The sequence below is a fragment of the Anneissia japonica genome, unplaced genomic scaffold (genome assembly GCF_011630105.1).
Source record: "Anneissia japonica isolate Jap-2015-1 unplaced genomic scaffold, ASM1163010v1 scaffold493_len2256704_cov171, whole genome shotgun sequence".
Lineage (NCBI taxonomy): Eukaryota > Metazoa > Echinodermata > Crinoidea > Comatulida > Comatulidae > Anneissia > Anneissia japonica.
The window spans coordinates 1474132-1499277 of record NW_022727062.1 but is presented as its reverse complement, the minus strand read 5'-3'; the positions used below and the strand labels follow the sequence as shown (position 1 = coordinate 1499277).

The window sequence follows — 25146 nt, the reverse complement described above, 5'->3', positions numbered from 1 at the left end:
TTGTATATATTAATCAATTAGTCTTACCTCAGAATGTTTATTTTATTTCAATCTTAGGAGTGGACAAGATATTCTTTATGACAATTATAGCTCTTTTTAAAGAAAGATTATTAAATTTCCTGGTTGGGATAAATCAATATTTTTAGAGTTTATAGACTCAAATATAGTCTTATTATATAGTACATATTTTAAAAACAGAAAGCATGTTTTTCACATCCCTAATACACACCCTATATATTAGGGATGAATAAGTAAGAATAAGTTGTCCTGAGATTTCTTCTTACCACCCACTAACAGGATTAACATAGGACGAGCAAGACAGAATGCTATGTACAATCAAAGACGACTACCATTAAGTTTTGTTTTGTATGCACAGCTGACACCGTATTATTTTAGACGTATAATATCAGTATCCGAGCAGATTTTAATTATCGATTTTTTAAAATCTCAATTGAATCTTCGCAAACGCAGTCCGAATTTTGGACGTTAGGGTCCGATGTAAATGCAGCAATGTTAAGAACCTATATTGTATGATGTTTAAAATTTGCCAGTTTTTAAGCTTAGGCCACATAATGAATTAGGTATATAGTAACCTGCTTTTTTAGCTTTCATTTAACAAAATTTACACTCGCAGTTGTAAATTTTATTGCGGCAACATTTTACAAAGAATCAATAAAATTAACAAAAATATGAAAATGTTTAAAAATTAGACATTAAAAATTGAAAGAGTCTAATACAGTTTGATAGAAACACGGTTAAAGTTTAGAGGAAAATTTAATATCATTTATAACTAAACAATAAATGAGATCCATAGTCTGCACTGAGAATTAGGCTTTATAGATATTGATTCCCACACCTAATTCAAAATGTCTCTTTTTGAAAACATTTGTTTAAAAAACATCAGAACCTTTGACAGATGGAGAGTCTATACCACCTCAGCCCCACTATGGTGGTTATTAAAAATAATAATAATAATAATGATAATGATGATGATGATGATGATGATGATGATAATAATAATAATAATAATAATAATAATAATAATAATAATAATGACGATGATGATAATAATAATAACAATAATAATAATAATAATAATAATAATAATAATAATAATAATAATAATAATAATAAAAATAATAATAAATGGATGGAATGGATTTATAGAGCGCATAATGCATAAAACCTCTATGCCCTTTATAAAGCATCTGCGTTGTAGGTAAGACAATTTAAGATTATGTTACCTCTAGAAGGTCGGAAATTCCACTCTCAGACTTAAAATTTAAATATAATTTTCTTTTTTTACCAATTTTGAACAATTTAGGTAGGGGGGGTGGTGCGGGCTGGCTTCCCCCACCCCTTGGATCCGCCACTAAACGTTAAGACAATGTGCTGATTAATGGTGCTTTGTAAAATTTAGGCCTACATTCAAATCTTATGTGAAGATATTTGAATGATGTAACCATTATGTAACTTGGTGCAAGAATACTCTTAAACCATGCTTAAGTAATCCTTGCAACTCCACTCAACCAAGGACTATAAACTAGAAATTGCAAATTGCAAGTGAATGCTGTGAAGTACAACTGCATATAAATGTTCTTCGAACAAAATTATTTATGCGAGTCAAGTGAAAATAATGAATAATTAAAATATAACAAATAATATGAGATACGACCCCATTGTCTATATTAGAACACTTCTCATTGGGTAACAAAGTCGTAATTTTTCATTTTTCTCAAAAAGTGTCTATAGTGGTGAATTATGGTTTAGGTTTTTTTAAATAAAGTTTCAAAAATGTGTATGTATGTGTAAAATGTAGTTGATTACCAAAGGTTACAATTTTTATTTTGAAGACTGCATGGTCTAGGAAGTGTACATTTTTTTATGGGGCAAGTTTCCAAGGGCTGGTTTTCTAGGGGCGAGTTGACTGCCAAAGAGTGTTGCCAAAGTGCTAGCCAGCGTGTTATTTGATCACAAGTGCGAGACATCGCAAGTGTGAGCCAGCGAGCCATGACGTCACGACAATAGATACGAGCGTTACTCGAGTTGTGCGAGGTATCGGCTGAGATTTGTGGAGTGAAATTACGATAAATTTTGTCGGGGAACAAACAAATAAAAAAAATATTTACATGTAATATTCGTTTAGCCACCATATCGTTTGTGTTAACTTTTCATCACGACAACAACCACAATAATAATAATAATAATAATAATAATAATAATAATAATAATAATAATAATAATAATAATAACAATAATAATAATAATAACAATAATAATAATAATTCAAATTAATTTTAATTAATTAAAAATAATTTGCGTTCTGTTATGACAAATGCTCATTTAGATAGCTTCGTGATGGTTGGAATACATCGTGATAGGTGAAGCAACCTCGACCATGACTATGTGGTTGACAGATTTCATGCAAAATTTCCAAAATATAGAATTTCACTTTCAAGAATGAGGAGTTGAAAATAAATTAGATGGTTACATTGCATACTCTTTGTTTCTTGCTTTATTCAAAAATGTTTTGGTTTTGGAAGCTGATGTCAACATTAGAAAGCATAGCCTACATGAAGTCATATTATAGCATAGAGAAAATATAGTAACTCGATGCCTATCAAATAAGTAATAAAAATTCGCCATAATTCATCAAATATCCGTGGCTTCCAGGGGGATTCGCTACCTGGACTCCCACCGGGGGCCCTAGGCGGTCCCCCGGCTCCAGCCAAGTGAGACTCGATTCGCTCCACTAGCCCCCCCCCCGTCGGGGCCTTTAGCCCCTCCGTCGGGCAGGTCCTGGCGCCACCCCTGAACTATAGGTCTAATAATGAATTATTGTGATGTTAAAATAGACAATGTTAGCTATCAAGGAGCAACGTTGTTTTTCATTGGGACCTTCGTCCCTTCAAGGCTAGACCTATACCATCCTAGCTAGTCTAGGCCAAGAGTAGGTTAAGGCTAGCCCGACATGCGGACGTTGGTATCGTGTTGGTTATTTTACAAACGTCGCCTAAAGTAATTGATTTTACTCGGCAGAACGAAAGAAGGAAACTCCGCTTTTCAATCGTCTTAAGCCCTTGTTTTTTGACAAACAATGACCTTCAGAGGTCAAATTGCTGTCAAGAATATGAATTGGCTGCTTCGCAGCAATTATGTAAAGTCATTAACTCAAATAACATCACCTGACCGTTGACAGCGTGCCAACAAAAGGCGCGCAATTGTGAGTAGTGCAATGTGAGGCGACTAGTGCTGACCGTATAGAAAATAAATGAAAACAAGAAATATTCAACACTTACATAGAGAACATGCATACACAATTTATTTAACACAATGCAGAATAGCAATTCAAATATCTAAACTCCAAGAATTATACATAAAAATATGCTTCACAGTCTATGCCTATATGCCCTTGTTAAAAATACATAAAACATCGTAGAGAAACAAACGATCAAAGAGGCATAAAAAATCTAGAAAAGCATGTATTATAAAACTCTCGTATATCTTTTGTATCCCTAGTTGTCGTTGTACATTATGTTATATATATCTTCTGGGGAATACTCTCTAGCTCTAGAAGAATAAAGCGATTCGAAAAAGGCCTCATCAAAGGTGCCGTAATCCGTACCCGTATATACACATGGGCACTGGAAGCGCCCTCTACATGAGTAAAAAGAACAACAGCATCCTTCACAGACCTCTTTGAGATAATCTCCGTAACATTCGCCAAAATGGAAGAACTTCTCACCAGAGTTAATGTACATAGAATCGCAACACATGCCGGTCACATACAAGCCATGTTTGCACGTTTTGTTCGGACATTTCACAGCTGCGTCCAGACCAGTGGACCCATATCTTGGATGATCTGGCTGGTAGAGGAGGTCCCGGATGGCCACTTCTAGTTTATGATGACAAAGAAAGCACGCATCGGAAATTACTACATTGTCCAAAGGTTTGTCACCGCTGATGTCAATGTAACCCATCCGGATTCCTACTCGAAGACATCTGCTGACGCTACTGATATTCGTGACGCCTTCTTTTTCAAGCATTCTGTTAACAGTATTCATGGAAATTCTGGTCTTCACATCTTTTATGCCAAGTAGGCGCAAAACCATCTCCCGCCTCGTACCAGACACCTTCATTTGAGCATCTCGACACAACTGTTTTAGCTCAGAGGCTGACAATACATTAAGCGACTTAAATCTCTCAATGGACATCCTAAAAAATAAAAATAACACAAGAATTAATAAAGAAATTCTAAAATAGATAAGGTAAATGTGTGTACCATCCGTCTTTTGAATAATTAACCAATATGAGACAAATGGGAATGGCATTAAGTGTCACTTCTGTTTATTAAAATTATTGGAATATTATTATTTTATTTCTAAATAATTACAAAGTGATGTTATTTATGTGACGACAATAATGTATTTTATGTATTTTTATTCATTTTATTGCGTATACTAAACATTAAAACTATCTCAAGGTTCGATATAAAAATGAAATACAAAAATGTTATCATAGAATAAAGTTTAAAACAAATACAATAACAAATTTGAAAGTCGTCATCAAAATAAAGTAACATTTTTACATTACAGCTGCTGAATATACGAACGAAGAGCCAACTTTATTTAAAACTGTTGATTGTTCTTATACTAATATGAAGAGATTCCCAAAGGCGAGAAAAATCATGAGGATGCTAATGATGATGATAATGGTAATGATGAAAAAAATGAAGACTGGAATGGTAAAGAATGATGACAACGATATCAATGGTGATGAAGATGATGATGATGATGATGATGATGATGATGATGATGAAGATGATGATGATGATGATGATGATGATGATGATGATGATGAAATCAATAATGACACTAATAATGAGAATGACAATAATGGTATTGATGTTAATAATATTATAGATATTATATATGAAGATGATAGATGATGATCATCATAGTCATATTCATGGTGATAATGATGATGACAATAACGTAAATAAAAACCGTTACCTATACTGAATGCGATTAATTATTGACTAATGTGCATCTTTAATTGAAAATTAAATTTACATTTTCTTTAAAAAATTATATTAAGTTCTATATATACCCCTGTATATATAGAATTCAATATATATATGTATATTATATATATATATATATATAAAGTTCTATATATATATATTATATATATATATATATATATATATACTCATATAGAACTTAATATATATATTAAGTTCTATATATACACAGGTGTACGGTATATATTATAACTGAATATATATTAAGCTCTATATATACAGAAGTATATATATATATATACAGAAGTATATATATAACTTAATATATATTAAGTTCTATATATACAGGAGTATACATAGAACTTAATATAAATTTTATATATATACTATATACAGGTTCAAAAAAGAAGAAAAATTGGTTCGCTATAGGGCCCTTCAAACCTATTCAGGTTCGTTAAATTGATTTTACAACTATTTACAGAACCCTTCAAAATAAAGAACCTTTTTACACTGAGGGTTCCATATTTCTTGAGTTTGAGAACTGTCTCTTATACACATCTAGATGTGTATAAGAGACAGGTTCTATATATACAGGAGTATACATAGAACTTAACATAAATTTTATATATATACTATATACAGGTTCAAAAAAGAAGAAAAATTGGTTCGCTATAGAGCCCTTCAAACCAATTCAGGTTCGTTAAATTGATTTTACAACTATTTACAGAACCCTTCAAAATAAAGAACCTTTTTACACTGAGGGTTCCATATACAGTACAACCAAGAACCTCTGAAGAACTCTGAAGAGTGTAACATTTTGAATTAATTCATTTTGTAAACTCTGAAGAACTCTGAAGTGTGTAACATTTTGAATTAATTCATTTTGTAAATTAAGAATTGAAAGATTGTTGCTTTCTTTCTTTTGTTTTTTCTTCCTCTATATATTTTTTTTATTGTTATTTCAATAGGGCTACTTTCAGTAGTCTAAATTTATTTATACTACTATTTGTTAATTAGACTTTCTTGCCTTCACTCTTTTTGTCTTGCATTTGCTGTGTATTGAGGGTCCTCAATGATTACTTTCGACCCTCATTATAGATTGTTGAAATAAATAATGTAAAGTAAACAAGATAATAATTTGAAACACATTAAATATATTTTCTTGGTAAAATAATACTAATAGTATTTTTACAACATAAGAAATAAATTTATAAAATAAAATGCCAAAATTTTTCAGTAGTCTTGATAAATAAGCTTCATTATAGGTAAATTTTAAAGCTTTATGAACTTATTGCGTTAAAAAAATAACAAAAGATTGTTTTCCTTCTTGTAATGAGCGTATAATATGGCTAAATATTTAATAATTATTCAAAAAATATAAAAAAGTAATAAATTACTGAATGAAAAGACGATATAATTACGTTCTAATCTGCTGACGTAGCCAATGTAATACAAGTAAAATAATAATTTGATTGTCTAATGCACCTTGTTAGGAAATCTTCAGTGCTGACTGAAAAATACTGTTATTGAGTAAGAAAACACGTTGTTTTATAGCCCGCCGGATAAAAGCAATACATCTTTCCATCCAATCACTGCTCGAATATAGAATTTCAATGTGTTGGTTAATGTAAATAAATTGTCGGTTTTACCAAAGCAGAAACTTTTCCGAATAGAAACGCCTTAGAAATACGGAAACAACAGGCTGACAAGGGTGGAGCCGTAAAGCGCTAATAATGAAAAGCATTGAGAAAGGTTCCAAGCAACTCTATTGTCTATTGTTGTATTACTTATAGTGTGATGAAACCAATGTATAACGACAGAACATTTTGTTAATTTTATCAATGATTATGATTTGCTTTGTCAGTAAGCCTTCAAACAGTTATGAGAATAATTGGTGACGCCATTTTTGAAAACATTATGGAAGATATTTTTAAGGAAATCCATAAAGTATACTATATGTTTATTATAACTATTAGAATATGGAACAATCATTAATATATTAAGAGACAGTATATATATATATATATATATATACATGTATATATATATAATATTATTTTTATTTATATATATATATATATAATATTATTTTAAAGAAAATCCACATCTCAATTAGGAAATATACTCAAGATGCATCACTCGTAAAATATTATGGAAGATATTTGTTCACACCCATTAAACAATGATTATGTTGTAAATAACACAGGATGACTTTTGTTCGTAACTCAACTCGTGTTTACAATTAAATGTTCAAAGGTAGTTTGTATATTGTACTGTATACTTATTTGTTTCAGTCTTTCTTTTATATTTCATTTTTTGTGCAATTAATCTGTTTTTATATTTATCTCATACTGTATTAATTGTGTTAAGTATCAAGAAAAACAATACCTTTAGTTTTTGGTCACGAAATAAAGTTTATCTTCTCTTACTATTGCTGTATTTAATTAATAATAAACATTGTAAACTAGTAAGACATTACACTAAAAAATCATTTATAATGCTAACGAATAAAAAAGAAAGAAAAAGTAGACTAGAGCACAAACTACAATCATACATGGTCAAGCCATTGTTCCCAAAACGGATACCCCTTATACTATATATAATTTATAAGAATCAATAATATACCCTAAAATACCGTAAAACCTCGAATTGAAGCCCTGAAATTCTTTTTACAACTCTTCAATTACGACTTATATTTTAATTAGCATTGAATGTATACCCGTGTATCAATAATTGTGCTAAGGGCATATGTAAATGTAATGGTTATATGTAATTAACACAACATACATATAGTAATTTTTAGGGGCAGCCTTTCCATGTTTATATTGTATAGTATAATTTTACTAATATTAACGATTTAGTGGTGGTTACTCCATTACTATATGTGATTACACGTTACAATATTTTGTTTTCCTTTGTTGAATAAATAAAAAACATTTCTATACAATTTAGTTGTATCGCTTATGTTTTCGTTTCGTTTCAACTGTTCTCTTGCGACATAAAGCACATTACGACAATGTGATGATTAATGACGCTTTGTAACTTTAGGCCTATATTTAAATGATGTAACCATGATGTAAATCAGTATAGGAATACCCTAAAGCTATGCTTAGGTCGCCCTTGCAACTCAACTTAACTGACATCTCCTGGCATTGGAAATGTGCCAAGCAACTGGTGAGAAATTGTGAGTCTTGCGATTTGAGGCGACTGAGCTCTACTGGAGTTGAGTCGAGCAGAAGATCGACAGAAACGTAACTTAACAGAGACACCACCCACAAAATAAATTTAATACCAGTAAAAAATTAAAATATAACTTTGAATTACTCATTTAACAAAGCCATTACTCATTTAACAAAGTTTTCAAAATTTTAAATACGTTACAGACTTGTAACAGACATTTTAATATACATAAAATCCTAGATTTGCTATCCGAAATGTATGGGTTATGCGAAAACAAAGACACATTTTCAGCTGAAAGCCGAACACATTGAAATGAACAAAACGAACACTTTCGGGTTGTCATAGCTGAAGTACGACTGTTTTAATTGTATATATTTTAAAATGAAACTTTGATTACGCACGCATTATAAAAGTAAACTGACACACGTCACACTTTAAATCTCCTTTCGTTTACTGTAATTTGATTTCGTTTGTCCTCATTCGTTTGTTTTCACGATCTGAAGAGCTGGTTATGCGACCTATCAATATTTTTTGCACGACCCAGACATTGGGTCGTGACCCATAGGCTGCAGAACGGTGAGATAGGTAACATATGAACGGGCATGGCAAGCGCTACACTAATATTTTTTTTTAATAAGCTCCGGTATCGAAGCATCCAAAAATGTTATAAGCGCTTATTCGAGAAGATAATTTATGGTACTTCAAAATAATAATAATAATATATAATATTATTATTATTTTATCCCTGTCTCTTATACACATCTAGATGTGTATAAGAGACAGTAAATAAGTTCAGAACGGAATTTCTGACTAAATAACATTGAAAATATTGCTTCAAATGTCATGGAAAATTTCAGCCATCGCTTGGCAAAAATCGGTATTTTTTAAATATATATATTTGTGTCGCACGAGTGCAGAATCTTGGCGATTAATCACGAGGGCGTTATATTATTGCATTGTGGGTAGCGTGCGTAATTTAATAGCACACATCTTCCATATGCGGTCTTTTACTGTACTGCTTTCATATCGTATTGACGTCATCTATTTTTAATATTCCCTCCCCCTGATTCCCCCACTGACTGACTGACTAGGATGTATTGTATATTAGGACAGCTTTACTAGGCCTATTACATTTAATAAGACTACGAGTTATTGTCGGCTGCCCATTTTATATATCTGGCTATAGTTAATTGTATTTATTGTTTTCATCATTTGTTATTAAAATGAAAATTTCCATCCAAACTTTGGTTGTTATTTTTCATTGCGTCGTAAACGATCTCGCGCGGCATAAAATACGGAGGGTTCTCCCCCGGGAAAATTTAGATTACTATAGATGGCGGGAAATGAGCTTTTCTGACTTCTAATTTTCCCATTGTAACAAAAAAATTTCAGCTCACGGGTCCTGAAAAGGTAGGTCTAGATTCTTTTTTATTTTTTATTTATTTCCTTTAATTTTGTTTTGCCCAAATTGTTAGGGAGCAAGGTTAGTCCCCTGCCACACACCCCCACCCCATCAGATCCACTAAAATGTTGACAGAGAGAAAAAATTCTTTTGTGGACCGTTTCATTTTCAAAACTGAGAAAACACTCTTCAGACCAACTGTACTTTACATGGTTATAAAAATTTTCACCCCGGCGGGAAGAAAAAGCACAATTCGGCGGAGAGAAAAACATGTATTTTCTACATATTAGTAGACTCTAAATTCGACTAAAAGCCTTTGAAACCCCTAAATTGTCTAAATTTTCGGGGGCTTCTCCCCTGGACCACTGAAATCAAAGCTCGACCACGTCCAGTTTGCTTTCGTCGGGGAAATCTAAACCCTCGTCAAAGGCATCGCCCCCTCCCTCCCCCACCACCCGTCGAGGACCTCTCCACTTTCTCCCCCACCCCATCAGGCAAATCCTGGCGCCACCCCTGAAGCTTGCAACAAATTTCGCTAATAAAACATGGAGGAGAATAATAAATTTCGTTTAAAAAAAATAACTTAAAATGACGTACTTCCGGTGAAGTTTAAATAATAACCATAGAGCTATTAAACAACTAGAGTGCTGAAAAGATGGCAAAGCAAGGCAGAGTTATGTATGCGTACCATCCAAGATGGCCGTCTTAGTTTTAGCGCCACCTTCAGGCTTAGTATACATATTATTTCCATAAATAAGCTCTCTGACTGACTATTGTTTCATTAATGATAATGTGTAATGGTAATAACAAATTCGTAAACAATCGTAGCCCAATTGAGGCCAAGTGGAGCATCTTATTTAAAAATAAAGTAACAAGGAATAAGAATTAAAATTGTGTACATTACACCCATACACCGCAACGCTCGAGTTTCAAACATACGGGTAACTAGCTGTATTGAACTTTCTGTGTAAATTGAGGGCGCAATTTCAAATTATGGTGCTTTGGCGAAATTTGATTGGCTAAATCTATAGCAGCCATCTTGGATGTTACACACACACAGCTCTGCGTATTTTGAACATCAAATACATTGCAGTTAGCGCTCTAGTATTCTTATTATATCGCTATGATAATAACAGATCTCAAAGGTCGGTCGCAGGTTCTGACGTAAATTCCTCGTAATACACTATTCTCTCGAAAATATTAGATTGTTAGGTAGTTCAAAGAAGTATAACAGTTACCTATGTGCAAATGTACTCCCGAAAGTTCTTTATAATAGACCTTTCCGGGAATAGACTAATCAGAACAAGGTCGGGAATACGCGCGTGTCCAACAATTCGTGTGTTCGCGTACGTTTCTACACTGTAGTTTTTTGGGATCTTAACAACAATATCCAATGGGCGGCGCTTAGCTAAAAGGCTTGCCTGGGTTCCAGGCCCTAATTTTAAGTTACTCACTCTTTATTGCACTTAGTGCGCGCCATACCTAATTTAATTGGCGTCCCATACTCGATTTTTTTTTGAAGGTGCCGCTTTCCTACGAATTAGCATATTCCGTCTCTAAATCAAAGATCTTATAAACACAAGATAGCGTTCTCCGCGATTTACGCGTAACAAATAGAAGCGTCGGTCAAGGTTCAAAAGTTTCCAATTTAGCAAGAGGGCGCCATTCATGTGCTATTATACCAAAGAAAAAAAGTGATCAGTTTTGGAAGAGGGCGTCCTATCTGTTGCCATGGATTTGAGATGGTTCCTGTTCTGCTGTTCACAGGATTGATACCCTAAAGGTAAAGTCGCGCGGTGTACGGTATGGTCAGAACGGTCAAGGGTCAAAAGTTTCCACCTTGGCAAGAGGGCGCCATTCATGCCTTATTACAGAATTTTCACACGTACGTATATCGCGGAGAACGCTATCTTGTGTTTATAAGATCTTTGCTCTAAATTATCTTTCTCGTTGGTGGCGCTGTCCAGAATGAGAAAAATAATAAAAATTAAGAGACTGAAAGGCGAACTGATCCAATATACCTAAAGAAAAACCTACAATGTAATGCTGAATGCATAGAAAAAAAACGAATGGACCCAGTGTGCAGGAGGAAAGAGCGAAAGGCTAATGCTGAACGCATGGAAAAGGTGCGAATTGATCCAGTATACAGAAAATCGAATGCTGAATACATAAAACAAAAACGAGCAGATCCTATTTACAGACAGAAAGAGCAAAAATTAAATCATAAAAGAATGAAACAGGCTAGACTTCATGGAACACGTGCTGAAGAAATAAATAAAAGTCCACGAAAACGAAAGTTGCACAAAAAGCCAACATTGGTCAACATTCAAAACAATTTTTGGAAATCTATTGAATCTGGCCCTGAATTCATTTGCTGCTGTTGTGAACCTGTCTCTTATACACATCTAAAACAGTTTTCCTCCATTAGTGGAATGTGTTTATAAGATCTTTGCTCTAAATCAAAGATCTTATAAACACAAGATAGCGTTCTCCGCGATTTACGCGTAACAAATAGAAGCGTCGGTCAAGGTTCAAAAGTTTCCCATTTAGCAAGAGGGCGCCATTCATGCGCTATTACCGAAGAGAAAAAGTACTAAGTTTTGGAAGAGGGCGTTTTATCTGTTGCCATGGATCTGAGATGGTTCCTGTTCTGCTGTTCACAGGCGGTGTATTGTATGGTCAGATCAGCGCGGTCAAGGGTCAAAAGTTTCCAATTTAGCAAGAGGGCGCCATTCAAGCCTTATTACAGAATTTTTACGCGTAAATCCCGGAGAACGCTATCTTGTGTTTATAAGATCTTTGCTCTAAATTATCTTTCTCGTTGGTGGCGCTGTCCAGAATGAGAATAATAATAAAAATTAAGAGACTGAAAGGCATATGGGACTTTATAATTTAGGAGATTTTTAGTCAATTATTATTACAGTAATAATGGTTATTATTGTTACTATTCCAATGATATGGGGGTATACACACATATAATTGCATAATTAATAAATGCAGATATCTGCATTTATTGTTTTAATGACTTATATATATTGTTAAGATTATAGTTTATCCTGTAATTAACTAATTAGTGTACCAGGTAATGTGACGCTTTCCTTATATACACAGCCTCCCATACTACTCATCCATTGTAGTATCTTATCGCCCACCCATTCTTTGTTTATACCGGCTTTGAATTAACTATGTACACTACGTTGTATATATTAATCAATTAGTCTTACCTCAGAATGTTTATTTTATTTCAATCTTAGGAGTGGACAAGATATTCTTTATGACAATTATAGCTCTTTTTAAAGAAAGATTATTAAATTTCCTGGTTGGGATAAATCAATATTTTTAGAGTTTATAGACTCAAATATAGTCTTATTATATAGTACATATTTTAAAAACAGAAAGCATGTTTTTCACATCCCTAATATACACCCTATATTATTAGGGATGAATAAGTAAGAATAAGTTGTCCTGAGATTTCTTCTTGCCACCCACTACTAACAGGATTAACATAGGACGAGCAAGACAGAATGCTATGTACAATCAAAGACGACTACCATTAGGTTTGTTTTATTTGCACAGCTGACCCCGAATTATTTTAGACGTATAATATCAGTATCCGAGCAGATTTTATTTATCGATTTTTTAAAATCTCAATTGAATCTTCGCAAACGCAGTCCGAATTTTGGACGTTAGGGTCCGATATAAATGCAACAATGTTAAGAACCTAAAATGATTGTATGATGTTTAAAATTTGCCAGTTTTTAAGCTTAAGCCACATAATGAATTAGGTATATAGTAACCTGCTTTTTAACTTTCATTTAACAAAATTTACACTCGCAGTTGTAAATTTTATTGCGGCAACATTTTACAAAGAATCAATAAAATTCACAAAAATATGAAAATATGTTTAAAATTAAACATTAAAAATTGAAAGAGTCTAATACAGTTTGATAAAAACACGGTTAAAGTTTAGAGGAAAATTTAATATCATTTATAACTAAACAATAAATGAGATCCATATTCTGCACTGAGAATTAGGCTTTATAGATATTGATTCCCACACCTAATTCAAAATGTCTCTTTTTGAAAACATTTGTTTATAAAACATCAGAACCTTTGACAGATGGAGAGTCTATACCACCTCAGCCCCACCATGGTGGTTAATAATAATAATAATAATAATAATAATAATGATGATGATGATGATGATGATGATGATGATGATGATGATGGTGATGATGATGATAACAATAATGATGAAGATGATAATAATAATGATGATGATGATAATAATAATAACAATAATAATAATAATTATAATAATAATAATAATAATAATAAAAATAATAATAATAATAATAATAATAAATGGATGGACTGGATTTATAGAGCGCATAATGCATAAAACCTCTATGCCCTTTATAAAGCCTCTGCGTTTGTAGGTAAGATAATTTAAGATTATGTTACCTCTAGAAGGCCGGAAATTCCACTCTCAGACTTAAAATTTAAATATAATTTTCTTTTTTCACCAATTTTGTACAATTTTGAAGAATTTAGGTTGGGGGGGGGAAAATTTAGGGGGGGGGGGGGGGGGTGGTGCGGGCTGGCTTCCCCCACCCCTTGGATCCGCCACTAAACGTTAAGACAATGTGCTGATTAATGGTGCTTTGTAAAATTTAGGCCTACATTCAAATCTTATGTGAAGATATTTGAATGATGTAACCATTATGTAACTTGGTGCAAGAATACTCTTAAACCATGCTTAAGTTATCCTTGCAACTTCACTCAACCAAGGACTATAAACTAGAAATTGCAAATTGCAAGTGAATGCCGTGAAGTACAACAGCATATAAATGTTCTTCGAACAAAATTATTTATGCGAGTCAAGTGAAAATAATGAATAATAAAAATATAACAAATAATATGAGACACGACCCCATTTTCTATATTAGAACACTTCTCATTGGGTAACAAAGTCGTAATTTTTTATTTTTCTCAAAAAGTGTCTATAGTGGTGAATTATTGTTTAGGTGTGTGGTAAAATGTAGTTGATTACCAAAGGTTACAATTTTTATTTTGAAGACTGCATGGTCTAGGAAATGTACATTTTTTTATGGGGCAAGTTTCCAAGGGCGGGTTTTCTAGGGGCGAGTTGACTGCCAAAGAGTGTTGCCAAAGTGCGAGCCAGTGTGTTATTTGATCACAAGTGCGAGACATCACAAGTGTGAGCCAGCGAGCCATGACGTCACGACAATAGATATGAGACGTTACTCGAGTTGTGCGAGGTCACGGCTGAGATTTGTGGAGTGAAATTCAAAAAACAACTATAGGTCTAATAATGAATTATTGTGATGTTAAATAGACAATGTTAGCTATCAAGGAGCGACGTTGTTTTTCATTGGGACCTTTGTCCCTTCAAGGCTAGGCCTATACCATCCTAGCTAGTCTAGGCCTAGAGTAGGATAAGGCTAGCGCGACATGCGGACGTTGGTACGTGTTGGTTATTTTACAAACGTCGCCTAAAGTAATTGATTTTACCCGGCAGAACGAAAGAAGGGAACTCCGATTTTCAGTCGTCTTAGGCTCTTGTTTTTTTGACAAACAATGACCTTTCAGAGGTCAAATTGCTGTCAAGAATATGAATTGGCTGCTTCGCAGCAATTATGTAAAGTCATTAACTCAAATAACATCACCTGACCGTTGACAGCGTGCCAACAAAAGGCGCGCAATTGTGAGTAGTGCGATGTGAGGCGACTAGTGCTGACAGTATAAAAAATAAATGAAAACACAAAAGAAATATTCAACACTTACATAGAGAACATGCATACACAATTTATTTAACACACTGCAGAATAGCAATTCAAATATCTTAACTCCAAGAATTATACATAAATATGCTTCACAGTCTATGCCTATATGCCCTTGTTAAAAATACATAAAACATCGTAGAGAAACAAACGATCAAAGAGGCATCCAAAATCCAGAAAAGCATGTATTATAAAACTCTCGTATATCATTTGTATCCCTAGTTGTCGTTGTACATCATGTTATATATATCTTCTGGGGAATACTCTCTAGCTCTAGAAGAATAAAGCGATTCGAGAAAGGCCTCATCAAAGGTGCCGTAATCCGTACCCGTATATACACATGGGCACTGGAAGCGCCCTCTACATGAGTAAAAAGAACAACCGCATCCTTCACAGACCTCTTTGAGATAATCTCCGTAACATTCGCCAAAATGGAAGAACTTCTCACCAGAGTTAATGTACATAGAATCGCAACACATGCCGGTCACATACAAGCCATGTTTGCACGTTTTGTTCGGACATTTCACAGCTGCGTCCAGACCAGTGGACCCATATCTTGGATGATCTGGCTGGTAGAGGAGGTCCCGGATGGCCACTTCTAGTTTATGATGACAAAGAAAGCACGCATCGGAAATTACTACATTGTCCAAAGGTTTGTCACCGCTGATGTCAATGTAACCCATCCGGATTCCTACTCGAAGACATCTGCTGACGCTACTGATATTTGTGACGCCTTCTTTTTCAAGCATTCTGTTAACAGTATTCATGGAAATTCTGGTCTTCACATCTTTTATGCCAAGTAGGCGCAAAACCATCTCCCGCCTCGTACCAGACACCTTCATTTGAGCATCTCGACACAACTGTTTTAGCTCAGAGGCTGACAATACATTAAGCAACTTAAATCTCTGGATGGACATCCTAAAAAATAAAAATAACACAAGAATTAATAAAGAAATTTTAAAATAGATAAGGTACTATGTGTGTACCATCCGTCTTTTGAATAATTAACCAATATGAGACAAATGGGAATGGCATTAAGTTTCACTTCTGTTTATTAAAATTATTGGAATATTATTATTTTATTTCTTAATAATTACAAAGTGATGTTATTTATGTGACGACAATAATGTATTTTATGTATTTTTATTCATTTTATTGCGTATACTAAACATTAAAACTATCTCAAGGTTCGATATAAAAATGAAATACAAAAATGTTATCATAGAATAAAGTTTAAAACAAATACAATAACAAATTTGAAAATCGTCATCAAAATAAAGTAACATTTTTACATTACAGCTGCTGAATATACGAACGAAGAGCCAACGTGAATGATTTAAAACTGTTGATTGTTCTTATACTAATATGAAGAGATTCCCAAAGGCGAGAAAAATCATGAGGATTCTAATGATGATGATAATGGTAATGATGATAAAAATGATTGGAATGGTAAAGAATGATGACAATGATATCAATGGTGATGATGATGATGATGATGATGATGATGATGATGATGATGATGATGATGATGATGATGATGATGATGATGAAATCAATAATGACACTAATAATGATGGTGATGATAATGAGAATGACAATAATGGTATTGATGTTAATAATATTATAGATATTATATATGAAGATGAAGACGATGATCATCATCATCATCTTGATGGTGATAATGATGATGACAATAACGTAAATAAAAACCGTTATCTATACTGAATGCTATTAATTATTGACTAATGTGCATCTTTAATTGAAAATTCAATTTACAATTTCTTTAAAAATTTATATTAAGTTCTATATATACTCCTGTATATATAGAACTTAACATAACAATTTATATTAAGTTTTATATATACTCCTGTATATATAGAATTCAATATATATATATATTAAGTTCTATATATAATATATATATATACTCATATATAGAGCTTAATATATATATTTAAGTTCTATATATACACACAGGAGTATATATATATATAACTGAATATATATTAAGTTCTATATATACAGAAGTATATATATAACTTAATATATATTAAGTTCTATATATACATAGAACTTAATATAAATTATATATATACTATATACAGGTTCAAAAAAGAAGAAAAATTGGTTCGCTATAGGGCCCTTCAAACCAATTCGTTAAAGTGAAGTTAAATTCGTTCGTTAAAGTGATTTTACAACTATTTACAGAACCCTTCAAAATAAAGAACCTTTTTACACTGCGGGTTCCATATACACAGGACAACCAAGAACCTCTGAAGAACTCTGAAGAGTGTAACATTTTCAATTAATTCATTTTGTAAATTAAGAATTGAAAGATTGTTGCTTTCTTTCTTTTGTTTTTTCTTCCTAATAAAAATATATTTTTTATTTATTTTTTTGATTGTTTATTTCAATAGGGCTACTTTCAGTAGTCTAAATTTATTTATACTACTATTTGTTAATTAGACTTTCTTGCCTTTACTCTTTATGTCTTGCATTTGCTGTGTATTGAGGGTCCTTAATGATCACTTTCGACCGCCATTAAAGATTGTTGAAATAAATAATGTAAAGTAAACAAGATAATAATTTGAAACACATTAAATATATTTTCTTGGTAAAATAATACTAATAGTATTTTTATAACATAAAAAATAAATTTATAAAATAAAATGCCAAAATTTTTCAGTAGTCTTGATAAATAAGCTTCATTATAGATAAATTTTAAAGCTTCATGAACTTATTGCGTTAAAAAAATAACAAAAGATTGTTTTCCTTCTTGTAATGAGCGTAAAATATAATATGGCTAAATATTTAATAATTATTCAAAAAATATAAAAAAGTAATAAATTACTGGATGAAAAGACGATATACTTACGTTCTAATCTGCTGACGTAGCCAATGTAATACAAGTAAAATAATAATTTGATTCTCCGATGCACCTTGTTAGGAAAACTTCAGTGCTGACTGAAAAATACTGTTATTGAGTAAGAAAACACGTTGTTTTATAGCCCGCCGGATAAAAGCAATACATCTTTCCATCCAATCACTGCTCGAATATAGAATTTAAATGTGTTGGGTAATGTAAATAAATTGTCGGTTTTATCAAAGCAGAACCTTTTCCGAGTAGAAACACCTTAGAAATACGGAAACAACAGGCTGACAAGGGTGGGGCCGTAAAGCGCTAATAATGAAAAGCATGGAGAAAGGTTCCAAGCAACTTTATTGTTGTATTACTTATAGTGTTATGAAACCAATGTATAACGACAGAACATTTAGTTAATTTTATCATTGATTATGATTTGCTTTGTCAGTAATCCTTCAAACAGTTATATAATAATTGGTGACGCCATTTTTGAAAACATTATGGAAGATATTTTTAAGGAAATCCATAAAGTATACTATATGTTTATTATAACTATTAGAATATGGAACAATCATTAATATATATATATATATATATATATATATATATATTATTTTTAAGAAAATCCATATCTCAATTAGGAAATATACTCAAGATACATCACTCGTAAAGTATTATGGAAGATATTTTTTCATACCCATTAAACAATGATCATGTTAATAAATAACACAGGATGACTTTTGTTCGTAACTCAACTCGTGTTTACAATTAAATTTTCAAAAAGGTAGTTTGTATATTGTACTGTATACTTATTTGTTTCAGTCTTTCATTTATATATCATTTTATGTGCAATCAATCTGTTTTTATATTTATCTCATACTGTATTAATTGTGTTAAGTATCAAGAAAAGCAAATATCTATATTTTTTTGGTCACGAAATAAAGTTTATCTTCTCTTACCATTGCTGTATTTAATTAATAATAAACATTGTAAACTAGTAAGACATTACACTAAAAGTTATAATGCTAACGAATAAAAAAAAGGTAGACTAGAGAACAAACTAAATCACACATGGTCAAGCCATTGTTCCCAAAACGGAACACCCCTTCGAAAAATAATGGAACAGTCTAACCCAGGGCGCCACAAACAAACCGTCTCCCTAACAAACGTCCTCATTCCCTAGATATCCAAAAGATCATGGAGAGGGTAGGAAGGGATGGAAGGTTATCCAAGTATCTCACTCATAGACTACCAACATCACGATTGATTAAAATAGGTTTAGGTGTATATTTTAGCTAGGTTTTTTTTACCAACACCTACGGACGTGATACATCTATCTCCTCATATTAAATACTCTGGGCTGGACCCCTCTGCAAGAGAGAAGAAAACAATACCGTTGCTTACGCTTTCACAAAGTCCTCAACGGCCTGATGGACATAAATTACCACGACTATTATTACACCAAAACTAGCCAGACCAAGACGAGGACACAACCAACAATTCCAAATCTCTCAGACAAGGACCGATGTTATATTCAATCCTTCTTTCCCCGCACTATTAAAGACGGGAATCTCCTGCCCGATATTATCGATTGCAATATAAACCCCGACCCCTTCAAATCAGCACTTACACAGCAAGGCAACGAAAAATAATTTTAGACCGACCACTCTCTCCACGCCATCCCTCACTGGTATATTAGAAGGATAACCACCAAGTTCCTAAAGTAAATGTTATTCAATACGTACTTAGCCAAACGGCGAAGCGTCTCCTTAACGTCCCTCATAATGCCCTCACACAGTCGGACTAAGATTTCCAGAGAGTTTTAATAGCTACACACTTTTTTTGTACTTTTATTTATTAATTGAATTTTAGTAATTGTAATTGTATTCATTATTATCATATTTTTATACATATTAATTAATGACCTATTTTTATATTCATCATTTTTTATCTAATTTTCGAATAAGCAATAACATTATAATGATTATTTTTCATCGTAATTGTAAATGGAATTATTGAATTTTTGACAATAGTAATAATTACTATAATATTTTTATATTGTGCATAAAAATGAATGACTTTTTTTATACTATTGTATGACAGGAGTGACGAATACGATATCATATAAAATGTGTAACCTTACAAATCGAAGAAGAGTACCATTGATCTTATCCAAGAGATAATCTTTACCCCCTGTGTTATATTTAGACGCATCCGAGAAGATTTAAACATGGATTTTAGCTTCTAAACTAATTCCTCCGTGATTTAATTTACCTTATTTATTAGAATAAACACCAGCTTTGAACATAGCCTAGTCCCCCTAAAAAAAATAAACTCCCCCTCTCATTTGGAAACGCCTCTCTTGCATAATTGCCCCGAAGCGTTAATTTATTTCCTCGAATAAAATCTCCCTAAATTATTGTAAACAAATCATTATGGAAGCAAACTCTTTCTCATGACATTCTAATAATCATCTATTCCAATAAAATTACATTTTTTCCTACACAGTAACACATCTGGACGGTAAATATGTATTTCACACTTACATTGAAATTAAGGGCGTTTATTTGAGTAAAAAAGTATCAATTTTACAAAAAAAATATCTCTTTTTTTTCAAATGTAAAAAAATGTTGATGACGGAATTAAGCACGAATTTGAAACCTCTGTTCAGGAAATTGGTTCTAAAGCTCGCCAAACTCAATAAAAACGTTAAGTAAGAAGAGGCCCGAGATAAGAAATTCCTTTGATTATATTTTAGAATAAACTAAATTCTTTATTACGAATATATTCTTTGCCTACATTACGTAGTCACGTGACTGCCATCCGAATTATGTGCGTGCGCTCTCTAGTTATAAGTTCTACATGGCAACTATCAATAGGCCAAAGAAAGAGGGAAACAACTTAGTGGTTCCTAAGCGATCCAAAAACAGCAAAAATAAATAAATAAATAAATAAAAATTTTAAAAAATAAATAAAATAAAATATTTCAGCTATATTTTCATATATTATTAAATAGCCCAACATTCGTGTATGATATTTTAATTATGTTTTTTATATTTTATTCAACAGAAATTGCACTTGCAGTTTATATATTATTAATAAGAGTCAATAATATACCCTAAAATACCGTAAAACCTCGAATTGAAGCCCTGGAATTCTTTTTTACAACTCTTCAATTACGACTTATATTTTAATTAGCATTGAACGTATACCCGTGTATCAATAATTGTGCTAAGGGCATAATATGTAAATTTAATGGTTATATGTATTTAACACAACGTAAGTACTTTAACAAATACATACTTACAGTAATTTTTAGGGGCAGCTTTCCATGTGTTTATTGTATAGTATAATTTTACTAATATTAACGATTTATTGGTGGATACCCCATTACTATATGTGATTACACGTTACAATATTTTGTTTTCCTCTGTGGAATAAATAAAAAAAAATTCTATACAATTTAGTTGTATCTCTTATGTTTTCGTTTCGTTTCAACTGTTCTCTTGCGACATAAATCACATTACGATAATGTGCTGATTAATTAACTTTAGGCCTATATTTAAATGATGTAACCATGATGTAACTCAGTGCAAGAATACCCTAAAGCTAAGCTTATATCGCCCTTGCAACTCAACTTAACTGACATCTCCTGGCCTTGGAAACGTGCCAAGCAACTGGCGAGAAATTGTGAGTCTTGCGATTTGAGGCGACTGAGCTCTACTGGAGTTGAGTCGAGCAGAAGATCGACATAACCGTAACTTAACAGAGACACCACCCACAAAATAAATTTATTACCAGTAAAAAATTAAAATATAACTTTGAATTACTCATTTTACAAAGCCACTTAAAGTTTTCAAAATTTTAAATACGTTACAGACTTGTAACAGACATTTTAATATACATAAAATCCTAGATTTACTATCCGATATGTATGGGTTATGCGAAAACAAAGAAACATTTTCAGCTGAAAGCCAAACACATTGAAATGAACAAAACGAACACTTTCAGGTTGTCATAGCTGAAGTACGACTGTTTTAATTGTATATATTTTAAAATGAAACTTTGATTACGCACGCATTATAAAAGTAAACTGACTCACGTCACACTTTAAATCTCCTTTCGTTTACTGTAATTTGATTTCGTTTGTTTTCACGATCTGAAGAGCTGGTTATGCGACCCATCAACATTTTTCCACGACCCAGACATTGGGTCGTGACCCATAGGCTGCAGAACGGTGAGATAGGTAACATATGAACGGGCATGGCAAGCGCTACACTAATATTTTTTTTAATAAGCTCCGGTATCGAAGCATCCAAAAATGTTATAAGCGCTTATTCGAGAAGATAATTTATGGTACTTCAAAATAACAATAATAATAATATATATAATTATTATTATTATTGTTTTTATTATTATTATTATTATTATTATTATTATTATTATTATTATTATTATTGTTTTAATTATTATTATTATTATTATTATTATTATTATATTTATGGTACTTCAAAATAATAATAATAATAATATATAATATTATTATTATTATTGTTTTTATTATTATTATTATTATTTTATTATTATTATTAGGCCTATTATTAGACCTATTATTAGGCCTTTTATTATTATTATTACAGTATTATTATTGTTATTCTTACAATAATTAATTAATAAAATAATTAAAATTTTGGTACACCATATGTAATAACATGGTTTTTGAGATAAAAACCAGACTAAAAAATAAAATTATCTGTTTGTATGTTTCAATCATCTTCGGATATGAGGAAGGTGGAGCTACCTGTGATTGGTTGGAAACGAGAATGGTTGATTGTTAATGGTGTGAATATTTATTCATAGTCTAATGAGAATTGCAATGGTATCATTAACTGAGTAGTGTAAACATCCAACAATATGGCAAAAAAAAGGCGAAAGAGAGCAAGCAAAAGCTTGAAGATTAAAAAATGCGCGAAGCGTGCGAAAAATTTTTGTTTTTTTTTTAATTTTAATTTCGTCGGAATTGATCAAAACTCCCTAAAATGTGCAATTTTTAGAGGAAATTGGCCTACCTCAACAAGAAATGCTCTTATGTTATATATGGCCACATTCATTTTTAAAAAAACTGAATATAAGCATTTTCCTTATGGCTAGCTTTATTTATTACAAACATATTCTTTCAACATCATTACACATTGAGGCCCCTCTTTTAGGTAAAACGATCTATCTTAAATTTTCTTTTTTGAGTTTGGGACTATGTGCTATAACTTAGAATGCAAAGGAGAGCAAGCACAAGCCTCAACATTAAAAAATGCGCGCGAAACGCGCGAAAAATTTTTGGTTTTTTAATTCTAATTTCGTCGGAATTGATCTAAACTCCCTAAAATGTGCAATTTTTAGATGAAATTGGCCTACCTCAACAAAACATGCGATTTAAAATTTGAGGTTTTCAGGCACTTTCCCGAGTGAAATGGGCATTCAATGGGGAAAGATTTTCCACAGATGGATATTTTCCCATTGTCCCCCGGTGCTTACGCCACTGCGGAGAATATCTGGCGGCTTAGATCAAATGCGCTATGGACACTTTTTGAAGTGGAGAAGGGGTTGTAGGTCGAGGTATTGTGATATCTGTTCATTATATCTTCCTTTTTATTCTTGTCTTTATTTTTCTCTTCTCTTTTTCAACATTCCTCCCCCGGGAAAATTTCGATTTATAGATGGCGGGAAATGAGCTTTCCCGACTTCTGACGTGTCTTTAATTACTTTTAAGTTCTTCAAAATTCAAGGTTTTCCACTCTTGAGAACGGGTCAGGTATTTTTTTCCCTTTGTCATTACAGTAAATAGGGCTTATGTGTGTATACATACATAACAATTTAAAAAAAAAAATGAGTAGTTGCATACGAATTTTCCATGAATCGATGAATCCCAAAAAGAAAGGGGGGTCCGGAGGTTCTTCCCCAGGAAAATTTTGATACCTAGAAGGCGGGAAATGAGCTTTCCTGACTTCTAAGGTGTCTTTTAAATTAAAGTCATTAAAAAATACTTCAGAAGTCTGGAAATCTCATCCACCATTTAGAAATCAACATTTTCCCGGAAAGAACTCGAACTTCCCTTTCTCTGGGTTCATTGATTCATTATAATAATTTTCAAGAGGGGAACACCTTGAATTTTGAAGAACTTAAAAGTAATTAAAGACAGGTCAGAAGTCGGGAAAGCTCTTTTCCCGCCATCTAGAAATCGAAATTTTCCCGGGGGAGGAATGTTGAAAAAGAGAAGGGAAAAATAAAGACAAGAATAAAAAGGAAGTTATAATGAACAGATATCGCAATACCCTGGCCTGCAACCCCTTCTCCACTTTAAAAAGTGTCCATAGCGCATTTGATCTAAGCCGCCAGATATTCTCCGAAGTGCGTAACCACCGGGGGACAAGGGGAAAATATATCAATCTGTGGAAAATCTTTTCCCACCCCTTGAAGATTCTCTTTTCACCCCCTGAAAGTGTCTAAAAATCTCAAATTTCTTTGTTAAATCGCATTTCTTGTTAAAGTAGGCCAATTTCCTCTAAAAATTGCACATTATGGAGTTTTGATCAATTCCGATGAAATTAGAATTAAAAACACAAAAATTGTTTTTTAGGGGTAGCTTTCTAAGTTATTTAAACACATAATAGTCCCAAACTCAAGAAAAAAAAATTAATTTGGTGAATTTGGTGTATTGATGGTGAAAGATAAAACCATTATGAAAATGTTTATAGTTTCAAACACAATTGTGTGGCCTATATTATAAATAAGATAAGCCCTATGTCGTATTGTTTTCTATATGGGGTGGGAGTGGGTATGATAAATTACTAACCGGGAAAATTATTACCTTTCCCCC

At 32.4% G+C, this 25146-nt stretch overlaps 2 protein-coding genes across 7 annotated transcripts in view; both read right to left on the bottom strand.

The window, feature by feature from the left end:
- Positions 1-3313: 3313 nt before the first annotated feature.
- On the bottom strand, positions 3314-6697 carry LOC117113497. 3 transcript variants are annotated; one of them, XM_033256846.1, is made up of 2 exons: positions 6421-6697; positions 3314-4215 (listed from the first exon to the last, which is right to left on the bottom strand). In XM_033256846.1, exon 2 carries the CDS (start codon positions 4212-4214, stop codon positions 3516-3518), a length of 699 nt encoding a protein of 232 aa, XP_033112737.1. In that variant the 5' UTR covers position 4215; positions 6421-6697; the 3' UTR covers positions 3314-3515. The 3 variants fall into 3 exon arrangements, with proteins under 3 accessions (XP_033112737.1, XP_033112738.1, XP_033112736.1); XM_033256847.1 differs by having other exon boundaries at positions 6509-6697; XM_033256845.1 differs by having other exon boundaries at positions 6445-6695.
- An 8712-nt stretch (positions 6698-15409) lies between these two features.
- The window catches only part of LOC117113493, a 24912-nt gene continuing 15175 nt past the window's right edge, over positions 15410-25146 (bottom strand). Inside the window, exons 1-3 of one of the 4 annotated variants that reach the window (XM_033256839.1) lie at positions 18333-18373; positions 18285-18297; positions 15410-16327 (exon numbers count right to left, since the gene is read on the bottom strand). In XM_033256839.1, coding sequence (XP_033112730.1) covers positions 15628-16326 — 699 coding nt within the window. In that variant the 5' untranslated portion in view covers position 16327; positions 18285-18297; positions 18333-18373 and the 3' untranslated portion in view covers positions 15410-15627. Of the gene's footprint in view, positions 16328-17637; positions 18245-18284; positions 19052-25146 lie in introns of those variants that run through there. The other 3 variants (XM_033256838.1, XM_033256837.1, XM_033256840.1) reach the window with 3 other exon arrangements.